This window comes from Varanus komodoensis, unplaced genomic scaffold (genome assembly GCF_004798865.1).
Source record: "Varanus komodoensis strain SLA01 unplaced genomic scaffold, ASM479886v1 scaffold6_4, whole genome shotgun sequence".
Taxonomy (NCBI): Eukaryota; Metazoa; Chordata; class Lepidosauria; order Squamata; family Varanidae; genus Varanus; species Varanus komodoensis.
The window spans coordinates 8,961,049-8,974,581 of record NW_025336347.1 but is presented as its reverse complement, the minus strand read 5'-3'; the positions used below and the strand labels follow the sequence as shown (position 1 = coordinate 8,974,581).

At 37.8% G+C, this 13,533-nt stretch overlaps 1 protein-coding gene across 17 annotated transcripts in view; it reads right to left on the bottom strand.

The window, feature by feature from the left end:
* FOXP1 (forkhead box P1) overlaps nucleotides 1-13,533 on the bottom strand; it is a 664,276-nt gene that overhangs the window by 18,083 nt on the left and 632,660 nt on the right. For 16 of the 17 annotated variants that reach the window (XM_044451999.1, XM_044452001.1, XM_044451998.1 and 13 more), the window contains 5 exons: nucleotides 12,069-12,270; nucleotides 11,885-11,964; nucleotides 11,175-11,276; nucleotides 7,849-7,970; nucleotides 5,043-5,112 (listed from right to left, as the gene is read on the bottom strand). In XM_044451999.1, the coding sequence (XP_044307934.1) occupies nucleotides 5,043-5,112; nucleotides 7,849-7,970; nucleotides 11,175-11,276; nucleotides 11,885-11,964; nucleotides 12,069-12,270 (576 nt within the window). The remainder of the gene's footprint in view (nucleotides 1-5,042; nucleotides 5,113-7,848; nucleotides 7,971-11,174; nucleotides 11,277-11,884; nucleotides 11,965-12,068; nucleotides 12,271-13,533) is intronic. The other variant, XM_044452008.1, reaches the window with a different exon arrangement.

Genomic DNA, 13,533 nt, shown 5'->3' with positions numbered 1-13,533 from the left:
ACACTACCAGCAGCTAACCACCATGTGGATGAGTGCTGCAAAATTTCTGCAGGGGAAAAAAATTGCAATTTAGTTTCCCATCTTTAACAATATTAAACATGGTGTTAGTTTGAGTCCTCACTTACTGCAGTGTGACCTGTGGATATAGATTCAAAACAACCATCACTGGGGGCGTTGAAGAGCCATACCCTGCCTTTACACTTTATCTAGCTGCCCTCCCTGAAGCACAGTCCCTATCTCTATCCAATGCAATCAAAAAACTACTCTAACGAAGAGGATTATATTAATCTTTTTTTATTCCAGATGCAGAAAAATAATTTTGATGAAGTGGGGAACATATGATTCGCGCTTCCTGCAGTTTGTGAAATAATGAGTCACGCACTTCCCACCACAGAGATAACTTGTAATTGCAGTAAAGTAATTTATTTAGGAAGAGCCAGAAAGGGAAAAGCACCTGCTATTTTTTCCCTCCAAAACCACAGGTGGGCAAATGGACAAATTCTATACAGAAGCGGCAAGATAGATAGCAACAGGGGATCCTCATACGGCAACATTCTGAGATGCAAATCAGTAATATTAATGTAGAAATCCTGTTTTTTCAACCTCCAGCACTCTGATTCCAAGAGACATGCTGCACACTAGGTTTCTTCCCCTAAGAGTTTCTCTTTCAGAAGCTTCTCAGCAAACACCCCAATTGCTTGCTAAATAGCTCAAGTTGAAAACCCAGATTAATTACTTGGCTGAAAAAGTAAGGGAACTTGCTTCTTACAGGTGTTACATTTCTCCTTAGCATGTGCATGAGATGCTGGACTGAGGCATTTCGACAGAACAATCTTTGGAGAGGAAAACATGGTAATGTTTTACACCTGGTGCAATTTCAGTTTAGAGCATTAAGAAACCCATAAGATTACAAGCATTTGAAAATGACAACTGTGTTACAACTGTAAGTTGTGGCAAAAAAAATTGTGCTTCAAAAAGGGAGGCTAAATGGAACATGGGCAGCACAGAGTTAAGTAAAGAAGAAAGGGCCTGTTGGAGCTCTTCATTCATTCTCATTGCTTCACTTTGTGTTGTACAAGGTTGAGCGTATCACTACATCTGACGGTTGTTTCACCCCTCTCTAACCTCAGAGAAGTAATCACAAGTAGAACTGTTGGCTGCTAAAAGACAAAGGATTGCAAACACTGATACTGTGCTTTTTGATAACTAGTATAGAAGGTAGTCACTGTAGGCAAAAAATAGAGGGAATCTGAGGATATCTCATCAAACTGAGAGATGCCTTGGATGACACAGGAACAGAATGGCTGATGGCAGCTGTAGAAATAGTTGCCATGTACTATCATTGTTGCTATGTAAATCTAGCAATGAAACAAATCAAGCTGCATGCTTAATTTTTTTCTAGTAGTCCTTTAAATAGAGAAGCCAAAATGGGTTCTAATGGATATGATCACATTCAGCAAAATGTAGACACGCCAGCTAATGAACTATGATTTCCTAACATGGCTAACAAGCAGTGGTTTCCTATTTTTTATTTGTAGTTTTAAACAATAGTTTTTGTTTGTTTTTTGAACAGTAGTGAAGGGATTCCAATTTATGTTTGTTTGAAATTATTGTAGTTAATTGCAAAATAAAGATGAAGATGGCTTACAACTCACAAAGTCTAAACCAGGATACCTGGGGGGCGGGGGGTTGAAAGCTGGGGTCAGCTATGAAACCAAAGTAATTCTGCATATGTTCATAAGCACTGTTGTTGCTATTGATTGATTATTTATATATTTCAGAGCTGAACACTGCTTCAAATTAAGACCATTTTATATATTTTGCTCAGTTTTCTCACTTTTGCTCCAAAAGGCAGTGATGACTGGGCAAAGAGAATAAACTTGTGCATTTTGCTTCTCCTAAGATTTAATTAGCACAATATATAATTACATATTTATAGTCTTTATTGTGTAGAATGCCCAGCCCATCTAGATTCTTACTTGACTTCACTCAGTATACTGAATGTGATTTGTACCTGTGTGCAGGTACTTTTTTAAAAGAACCGATGGTAACAAAAGAAACATATATACATGTGGTGAGGGGAGATGCTGACAACAACACATGCTTTAGAGCTAAAACATGAACTGTTCCATATGATAAGCATATTAATTGAAATTAGTCGCATACCTAACAAAAGCTAAAGGATTGTTGGATCACTTCATTGTTGCCTTTCAGCTTCGTGAATGCAAAATGTGCTTCTAACCTTAATACTATTCCACAGACGGAGCATGTCTTTAAAAACCAAATTTCACAATACTCAAGGGAAAATAGGATCCTAATGAATGGTATTTACAGTTGCTTCATTTACACAGGCTTTCATGTGCTTTTCAGAAGTTACACATCAACTGAATTTTTTATAGGTAATGTAGGCTACTCCTTCCTTCTTAATCAATGTTCCTTGCTTTAAAAGTAGAACTGAAACTCCAGTAAACCTTTCTGAAATATGATGCTATAAACAATTAATTTAGGCTGCCATCTTTGACCCAGCTTTCACATGAAAATAATACTAGATTTTGGTATTTTCTACTTATTCTACGCCCAGGTCTGGTTCTGGCACCTTCATTTTTGGATCCCTTTTCCAGGTGCACTGCACCATACGAAAGGAGATAATGCCCACCCACCCCCAGCTGTGTCAGCTAGAGAATTGTGGCATATACTTTCATGTCAGTGACAGTCTATTTTCACATGGCATAATTTCAAATGCACAATAAGTTTCATGGGGAAATCTGGATTTTAACATTGATAAGAAAATGTTGCTTTGAAGGACCTGGTCAGAGAGAATCATTTTTACTTTGGATCAACTTGTTGGTCCTGATGATTTTTTTAAACCATTCTCTGCTTTGCTGACTGAATATAAATTGTCGGCTACAACTGCATGGCAATACATGTAACAGAAACATTTGTTAAAATCTAGGTTTGGTCCTGAGGCTTTTACAGCTTCAGAGCCTCCTGTGTTATTAGAAGTATTGACTATGGCCGAAAAACTATATAAACCTACAATTTATAAATACCTAATATTGGTGAATAAATATGATACATATCATCACAAGCAAGAATACTGCCCAGCCAATGGAGTGCTTCATTATTATCTATTTCACAAGGAGTTATGGATGCTTTGAATATACTGGATGTCACAATCTCTCTTTAATAATCAACTAATTGTAGGAGGTGTAATGCTGCTAATGCTTCTCTGCCATATGCATTTGTAATGCCTAATGGCAGCTACCTTTGGAAGGAGGTAATATTTTGGTTAAATTTGTGATGGAAAGTTCGTTAATATTTAAGGACACACATGTTCTTTTGACTACTATTACAACATTGGAAAGAAAAATGTCCACCTATGATAACATAATCAGTTGAAGATTTAATAAAACTCCATTTTTGAACAGGTGGCTTTTAAGAGTAATCTACAAATGGATAAAAATAAGGCTATCTGGGGTACCTTTGTCTCTATATATGCATAATTATTTTAATAATGCTAGCATGTTCTGTTACCTACTAATAATAGGGATATTATATATATGCATGCAACCAGAGGTAGGGATCTTTTTTCTTTTAAAAAATACTATTCAAATAGTTCTCCTTCCTTTTCTTTGGCAGTTTGTTTTTGTATTACACAATAAAAAACACATATAAGTAAAATATAGATATTTCAATGGGGTGTACAGGCACTGCATACAATTAACACTTAAAGTATCTTAAAAAATTACTATTACACTCAGGGAACATGAGACAGTGTGTGTACACACGCATATGTGCACAATCCAGAGTTGTAATTGATGGAAGTTCTCCTATGTATTGTGTTCTGTCTGGCCTGGTTCACATCTAATAACTATAGTTTCTATAAAAGTCATAGCTGGGAGAGACATGTCGGAATGAGTGAACAGGGTGCCTCCCATGTGCTTGCAGCTTTTGCTTTGCATCTGCTTTTAGCAGCAGTCCAGGAATGGTGAATATTCGTGGGTTGTTTCATGTGCTGTCCAAACACTGCCCAGAGAGCCCTAGGGGCTAATGCAGTGTTTATAAATGTAACAAAACAGCAATAATTTGTCTCTCAACAATCCAGAGATCTAATTTCAGCCATCATATCAAGTAACCCATGAATGGTGCATTTCTAGAATATTTGTGAAACTAGATGCAAAGCATACGAGAAGCAGCATTCAAGGGTTAAACTATTGATTTTGCATACAAAACAGGTTTGTGCGTGCTCTTCATGTGACAAAACTGAAGCCCTTCAGAGTGGTTGAGAAATGGCATAGGAGAAGCATAGAAACATGTTTCCTAACACTGGTAACTGGAGATAAATTTAGTAGTTACATCAAATTCTATACGAAACATATGAGAGAAATTAGTCAATTGGAATAGAACTAAATTGTTTTATCATTTATATGCTTATAAACCTACAGGCCTATATACATACACATATACATGCTTACCTACTTCATATAACATATAAATATGTGTAAGTAAGAAAAATTCTTTTCTCAGAACACTAAACTGACTTTTCTGTTCACTGTGATGTAAGCTTTAGCAATTTAAAACAGAAAAACATGCATCTGAAAGACCCTTAAAAGGAAAAAAGAAATGTGTGTGTAGGGGAGATCTGCTTTCCCTTTAAAGCCATGAACAATAGAAGGTCATGTGACATAGTATCCTATCATTCAGCACATTAATAGCTGTGCTAGAGTAATTACACTTGTGGTATTTTTGCCTCAAGTGAAATTCTGAAATAAGAGGATGGAAATTATGATACTGCTGATAAATATTAATAAGTGAACTTTTAATTTTTTTGCCACAATATTCAAAATGCTAAGCATCTAGCTAATGCTGAAACAGCCTGATATGTGTTTGCCTCCAGGGACCATGATGCTTTATGCACTTAAGAAAAAAGTTTAACGGAATTAAAATTTAATATCTAATTAGAGCAAGGCTAATATATTTTGAAACGAGTAGGGAAGGCACACACGTCTATGTGGCATATTTGCCACACTCATTAATCTTACCTGTAAAGCAGCACTCAGAGGTGAGCAGTAGGTGTGGCTGGTCTGCATGTTTTTAATAAGTGAAGGGTTTCTGCGCAAGGAAGAACATATGAGAAAGATATAAGTTAAATGCAGCCATCTCTTCTGCTTTAAGGAGCTCAGGTTTTCTTGCACATGAAAAACGTATAATAAACATCATCTCCCTCTCCCCTCATCTACTTATTGCATAGCTTCTTTGACTGTCCTTACTGTCACTGAATTGGAACAGCATACTGCAGCTCTAACAAGCGCCTAACCTTTGGTCTCGGAATTTTAGGTACCCTTTAGTTGACCTCTAAGTCACTTACCTTGTGCAGCTCCTGCATGTTTGTTAAAATATTTAAGTCAACCATGTGGGATTGGATCCTTCAAAAACCTAAGAGCCATGATGGAGCAGACCAAGGATCTATCTACTCCAGCATTTCGTTCACACAGTGGACAACTAGCTGCCCGCAGGATTCCATAAAGGAGGACACACGTGCACAGCACACTCCCTTGAATCAGAGGTGAGCATAAATTAGATTTCCAGATGTTCTGAACTTCAGCTCCCAGCATTCCTGACCATTAACAATGTTGGCAGAGGGAGCCTGGGAGTGGAAGCATGAAATACTGGGAGATCTATCTTCTGCCCACTCTAATCTGAATGATCACCATAGATGGGACACTAGGAGAATGCCTAGTGACTAATGAACAAGTAGTTAACTAGAGTTTGCTGGATTTGCTTTTCACATGCTTTAGTTATTTAATAAATTTATTTCTCCTGTGGTGTGTGGTGTGCTCCAACACACAAATCTTGGAATTAACTGTCCAGTGGAGCAGTTTCCAAGGTAAACATTCCAAAGTAGAAGGGTGGATTTTTCCAAATCCAAATGAGTGTTTGCAAAACAGAATTATTTGGTTACTTGGGCTTCTGCTTTCCCAATTTCTTTACAATTTATTAAACACAGACCCTGTTTTTGGGTAGCAAGGATAAGGTGATTCTCATGCCGGCTGGGGAATGCTGGTAGCTGAAGAAGTTTTCTGTCTAAGCATGTACAGGATTATGCCCTAAAAGTTTATACTTTTCTGACAACAACATTTATTATTTGTGAGGCACCTAGAAAAACAGATGTTCTACAAACCCAGAAAGGTTTGAATCCAAACATTGTTGATTAGGGTTCCACTGAAATAAGGGAAGCTAACTGACTTGTCACATTAATTTCAATGGGAACTTAGTAATAGCATTCTATGTGAGTTTTCACTCAGAAGTCAGTTCCATTATGCCTAATGGAGCTTATGTCTTACTAGGTATATTGAAGGATTACAAGCCCTGATCTTCTGGCCATAAGCTACTACTGCTGAAAATCTTCCATCCCTGCTGAAAGAAACCTTACTAATTGAAGAAAGAGATGTTCAGTAGCAGCAGCTGATGGACTGCACCTGAAGACAACTTCTGAGAATATGCTTGCCCTCAATCAGTCTTTTCCAACCTGGCACTCCCCAGTTGCTTTGGACTATGATGCCCAGCATGACACACTAGGCACATGCCAGTTTGGGAAAAGTTGTCCAAAATCAATAGCATGGATCAAAAATACTACTTTGTATAATTTTGGGATGTTTCAGTCAAGAGCAATGGCTATAAAGTTCTGAATTTAGCAAAAATAAGGCCATTTCCTCATTGATTGAAATTAGGACTTTCAACTTGCATTTTTGAGTCTTGGCAAAGAGGTACGGTGTTTGAGATAGTCAACAATAATTTTTAAAAGAATCTTTAAACTATGAATCTTTTAGGGATATTGCTGCAATTGTCTTTAAGCATTGATTTCAGATGTTTGACTATTTTAATTTGTTAATTGCAGTAACAGAAATTGTATTGAGAGTATAGAGGGGAACAAGAGCAACTAAAATTATCAGCATGAAATCAGTCTAACACTGTCTTGCTAACTGATTATCCAACATTACCTAATAGCAGTAGGGTAGTTACACATAAGTATTCCTGCATTTTAAGAAAATACCACCATAAACATGTCAGAAGATGTTAGCGTATGCATTTGCAAGAAGCAGTGCATGTACAACCATGAGGAGGAGATTTATCTATTTTTGGCAGGAAAGGCAATGCTACTATTTTGTGAAATGCAGGTCTACATGAGATGGATAAATCATGCAAAGCAAAAGCAACAGAAAACAAAAACTGGGGAAAAATAGCACGCACAAACACACACATTCACACACAAAGCAAGTAAAAGCTCTTACTGTGTAACAAGCTCGCCAAAGTTTTCATCAGGGCAGAATTTTCGAGGACGGCCTCGTTGAATATGACGGCCACGTTTAAACTCTTCATCATCAACAGTCCAAAAGGACCCAAACTCATCCTCTACTCTGATAAAGCACTTATGCAGGGATAGGTTGGTGCGAATAGCACCCTGGGATAAGATCAGCAGCAAACGAGATGAAGTGGAAACAAAGGGACATGGGATTTGGGAACAGAACAGACATCAAATACAGGGAAAAGGAAAAAGAAAATAAAATGCAATAAGCATAAGCAAATGGATTGTGAGGGTTAATATGCATTGCCACCTAAAAGCTACTAGCATGTGATGCAAAACAAACACCAAGCAAGCAAGGGCAAAGGGGACCGGTGGGCATACAAACGGTAGTGATGAAATGCTTTCTGTTGTCTCCCCTTGACTGAAACAAGGTGAAACTACCTGGGATTGGTCTATAACACCATCTAGCAGCCAAAGCCTCTATGTTAAAATTGTAAGCATGATCCAAGCTAGGCTAAAAAGTTCAAACATGGTGGACATACCCACTGATCTTTTGTGGCCTTCGTTTTTGGAACTCTATTTCATCCACTGTCCATACTGCCCCTTTAACGTTTTCTACTCGCACAAAACACTTGTGAAGACTAAGATTATGACGCACTGCATTCTGCAGCAAGTATAAGAGAGAAAACATTGAAAAAAAAACTTTCCATGAGAAAAAGAGACTTAGCATCGTCCATGAACAGCAGCATTGTCAGCCGGCAAGTCCCCTTGCCCTCACCCACCCTCCACAATGGACCATAGCATGTTTACGATTTGTAAAAGCAATACCATGAAAACCATATCCAGATTCCATTATTAGGAATCAGTGCTTTAAAAATGTTTTAATCTTGGCAAGAATAAAAATCACCGATTTTTTTTTCATATGTGTGTTATCTAGGGGCTCATATTGGACTAGCCGGTCAGAGAACAACAGGGCTAAATTATTTGTGAAACAAAAGATACACTTTGCATGAAAATATATTTGCACCTGGAAGAGGGACAAAAGACTACAAAGAGAATGAAAAATAGCTGTGTTCAAGCATGTAGAATTTGAACTTAAGTTATATTTTCATGTCCTGCCCTTCATTCAAGAAAATGTTGGTCAGGTCAAGTAATTCCATACATTATGTGCATGGGGACATATTTCAGAGGAGAAAGGTAACAGACACCGGTCTGATATAACTCTTAATATCAACATATTTCACCATTTGGTCTAATACACAAGGTGCCTTTGGTTACTGATGCATTTCCAAGAGCTACTGCTTGTGGCTGAGCTGACACATTGTACTTGCATAGCAGTATACTTGGACAGTAGACAAAATTACAGCAAAATACTTCATTATCATACTTAATATCTCAGGATGACAGTATTTTTTTAATTGCATGGGGAATAAACCCTACAGTTCCTCTTGACCTGCACCACCTGTCTCACTGTTCTCACAAACCATCTCAGCCTCCATGAAGGTAGGTGGGACACTCATTTGCTGTACACTCAAGGTACTTCACCGTGGATCTGAAGATGACAATCTGCCTAAGTGGACTATAGCCTAATTTGTGATAAAGCCTTCTGAAGGGACATGATGCCTTAAAGACAACTGTTAACCAGTGGAAAAGGAGTAGATCATGAATGCGTAGGTCAACAACTGGCTTCCACCAAAAGTCATCAGGGAGGTTAGTTTACAGGCATGATGCCAGAGAAGCATATGGACAGGTTTTTAAATAATCAAAAGACTAAGCTCCTTATTCATGCTATCAGGTATATGTAGTAAAAGGCATTCTAATCATGACTGTCTTAAAATCACTGCACAAACCAAGGTTAGGCATAACACATTTATCATATTAATTAAACAGCAGAGGGAGGTCTGAACTACATGGGGGAGGGGATTCCAAGAATCCTTTGATACTGCAATTTCTCAGCATAACTAATTTCCTCGCCCTTGTAACATATCCATTCCCTCAAAGAGGCTAAACAGACAGTCCAATGTATTACAGTGGTATACATATTTTTGGCAGAAAGAAAGTTAATAAATCATTAAGAAATCCTGTAACAACATATTTAGAAATTGGTGAGGAATTACAAAGTGGGATAATTATTTCTGATCCTCTTAGTAGCCAAGGCATGTGAATATCCACATTTTTAGCTGGAATGAAATCTATTCTCTTACCCCTATTTCTACTCTATAACTTCAGTATATGTAATAATTTGAATTGTGCAGCTGTGCCAGTTTTGAAAATGTGTTCAGTATCAGCAGCCATATAAATGGAATCTCTAGCAAGAGGCATATATAAACCACAGGGCCCAATGCAGTCAGATCCTTCACCTTGATTTTATGTGCACACATTCCTCTTGTGAGTATAACTTTTCACTCGGGCAGGACTGCTGACTGACTCTGTGTATTTCAATACTAGAAGTACTCTGCACAGAGCACTGCATACAGCAGAGGTGTGGCAAATGTGGTTTTATGAAGCAGGAGTAGCACAGATGCATGTACAGCCAAATACTTTATCTACATCCCACCCAATAGAGAATCAGATCTGACTGAGTTTGGCAAAAAGGTGAAAGTGAGAGTGGCCATTCAGTGATCTTCCTGGAACAAGTGCAGCATGTTGTGACATGTTACAATATAGAACAACATGTTACTGTATAACATGTTATTTCGACCTTCTCTGCCAACTTGAGGCATTTCAAATGGAGAAGTAGCTTGTAAATACTGCAACAAGGAAAAACCAATAAAATTTTCAAACACATACTGAACACTGCAGTTTCTACACCATACAAACTTTTGAGTTTGCTCCAAGGTGCTTATCTAACTTACATAATAGAAGCTTCTCTGGCTATGAAAAATATAGATGTGATCTAGAAGATTTTTGTGGAGTTTTGTTTTCAGAATAGTGTTTCCACTTTTTTTTTTTAAGTTTCCTGCTTCTGTTGCATAGTTCAAAGGTAGTTTAGGGGTTTGGCATGGAACAAGCTTAAAGGTGCTATCACAAAAAATAGCAAGCAGACACCAGGGCTTTCTTTAAAAGCTGTCGTGCCAAACCCTCGAACCAGGTTTTGAACTCAGAAGACAATAAATCATAGTTTGGGGTTTTAGTGGAGGGGGCAGCATCTTAGGGGAACTCTGCAAAAATATTCATATGCCACGTGTGCCATTTTGGATTGCTGCCATTTTAAAAGAAAGGGGTATTCTACTAGAATTTAAGCACACAGAGAAATTAACTAAACAGAGCCAAACTATTGAAATTTAACACACCAAGGGTATTTTGTTAAATTGCTAGATTTAATATTTTTATTGGCTTGTGTTTTTACTGCTGTGCCCAATTAACCTGTATTGTGTTTCATAATACACTAGTGAATGTTTTGAGATGTTGGCATGTTAATTTAAGGCAGGTGTATCAGTTGGCTGAAAAGCTACTTTTCTATGAATCTTTGGAAAAGGGTTCTGTGGTTTCCAGCTAAAAGAATGTGTACATAATGCCACATAAAGCCACAGTTGATAAAACTGCTTCTTCACCCTTTTCCTTGTATCTTAGCAGCTGAAACATTTCAGTGCTAGAAGCAACTACACAGGTGGACTGGTAGTTTAATCACAAAATGCGGGGGGGGGGATAGTAATGGGAATTCAAATTAGCAGTATTTCAAAGGCAGAAGAATTTTTCTGCCAACCAGCAAGTTGTTTGTGTAGATAAGAGGCACCCTGTGCGTGTCAAAACAACTGATCTAAATTTCAAAGTCCACGTATTGCTACAATTGGTTATGTCTGCAGCTCTGTCTGTTCTGTACATGTCAAATTGTAAAGCAAGAGGCATACATGGCAATAAGGCGTACCTTCCACGTTGCTGCATTGCGTCTGAAATAGGCAAACATTCGTGTGAACCAATTGTAGATTTCATTTAGTGTTAGCTGCTTTTCTGGAGATTCAAGAATGGCCTGAAAAACAATTAAAATGCAACCATGATCTACGACTAAATGAGTAGAAAACACAGTGCACATTTGTTTGAATAAATAAAACAAACTGTGACTCAAAGCACAAAATCCAAAAGAAGGCTCCGCACTATGATCTAAGATTAATGGTTGTATTTAATAGCTCAATGGCAGAATTCAAAATGGAATTATCTAATTGTTTTGAGTTTTATTTCTGTTTCCTTACAGAAATATTAATTTATTAGTCATTCATAAAGCAGAATCAAAGAGAAATGCAAAACATTTCACTAGCTGATTAAAGCTTAGTAATTATTTTGAGCTCAGATTAATTCTAGGGATCAGAGATTACTGTAGCTTGTGATAATTGACTTGCCATCTTTAAACAGGCTCATTTTCACTGTTGTGTGAAATGAATTTCCTAATAATCACATCGTATTGTAATACTTAATCAAAAGCAATTATGGTATATGTATTGCAGTTGCAGGGGAAAAAATCCTTATAGCAAAGGATTCAACATGCATGCATGCTAACGTGTTTTAATCAGTTCTGTCTATAGCATCATATAAATGTACAGCTGCAAATTCAAGTAGGCCATTTTGTATGGTCATACTTACCTGTCTTATTAAGGATGCATATGTAAAAGGTGGCCTGACTTCTGCATTCTTGTAGAATTCTTGGTTCTGCGCAAGATCTGCTAAATAAAGTGTAACAGTCCCTGTATTACCATGGCCCTTCATTTATGAACAATGTAGAAATCAGAAGAACTTTAAGACCCTTTTTCTACATCCATCTAGTTACCTGAAGAGATGGGCACGTTGTATTTGTCAGAGTACCGCCTTCGGATAGGCCCAACGTTGTGCATGCTGGTAGTAGTGATGACAGAAGGTCCCTGGGTAACGGGAGTGATGGGTGCTGTTGGGGTGGTGGGGGTATGAGGTAAGCTCTGTGGAGAAGCCTCTGATGCAGTCTTTGAAAGTGTGACGCTAGATACAAGATTCAGCTATGAAAATAGAAAAGGTAGCAGTTTTCATTAAAAAAAATTCTCACAATGTTTCCTTTTCATGGTGTCACAATTAAGCATTAAGCATGTGAGCTGCAGGTTGAGAAGGCCTTAGTTCCAATAACACTTGACATTATACAAGCTACTATCTCCAAACATAGCTCCTGCCTCCCACCTGCCTTCACCTAAAATAATTAGGTTAATAAGAAGAGCATTGCAGTACTAGTGAAATTATGTTTAGAAGCCTTTGAACACTTAAGTATGATATGAAGTTATTAGGAATGTTAAGGTATATGGAAATGTTTTAGAAATCCTTCATCCTGTACCTATGAACCCACAGCCAAAATATGAAGTATTGCTTTACACAAGTCCCTGAACGATAGAAACAGAGCAAGTCAAAAGGGGCCTCCTGGGCCATGTAGTCTGACCCCTGGCTCCAGCTGGCTCCACTCATGACATGCCTACCACGTGCATGCCCAGCTTATCCTTGAACACCCTCACCAATGGGGCTTCAATCCCCATTGAAAAAACACATAATAGAGCAGGCTGGTTCTTAAAATGAGTCCTAGAATCAAACAGACATATAAAATTATTTATTTCCCAGACATTAAGTGGTTTAATTTTTTTAACTGTTCAGACTCACTGCACACAACTACTAATATTCTTTCTTATTTTAGCAATCTGAATCTATGATAACAAAACATCCCTCTTTGAAAATAATGTCCTTTGAAAACAGTGGTATTCAGGGTCAACACCAAACTATTGATTTTTCAGGCTCCAGCAAGAAATCTCAGGAAGTACAACTTTTTTCAGCCTAGTCTAACAAACCAAAAATGACAAAAATCCCTTCTTCTACAGAAGTGTTAAAGATAAAGAACAGGAAGCAAAGTCCTAGTCCCCTCATATCTGGTTATTTAAGGATCCAGTATTTTTCTGTAAAGTGTGGTAAAGCTTGGCATTCAAGTCACAACTATCACATTACTATCTTGACCATAATATACTTTATTCAGTTTTAGGACCATTCCTCCTTTTCAGGGAAACCTGGAAAACATTGAACTGTGGTAGAAGAGAGGGACACTCACAATATGAATAATATATTTCCTTCTCTGAGGTGAGTAAGAGCTGTTGGAGGGAATTGCATCGTCCCTGTATGTGGAAAGGGTTAAAAACCCTTTCCCACATAAGCTATCTCCCCCCCCCCCCCCCAGTACTTTTAGCAAGAACAACAACAATCCTTTGTGAGCTTTGTTGGGCTTTGTTGCG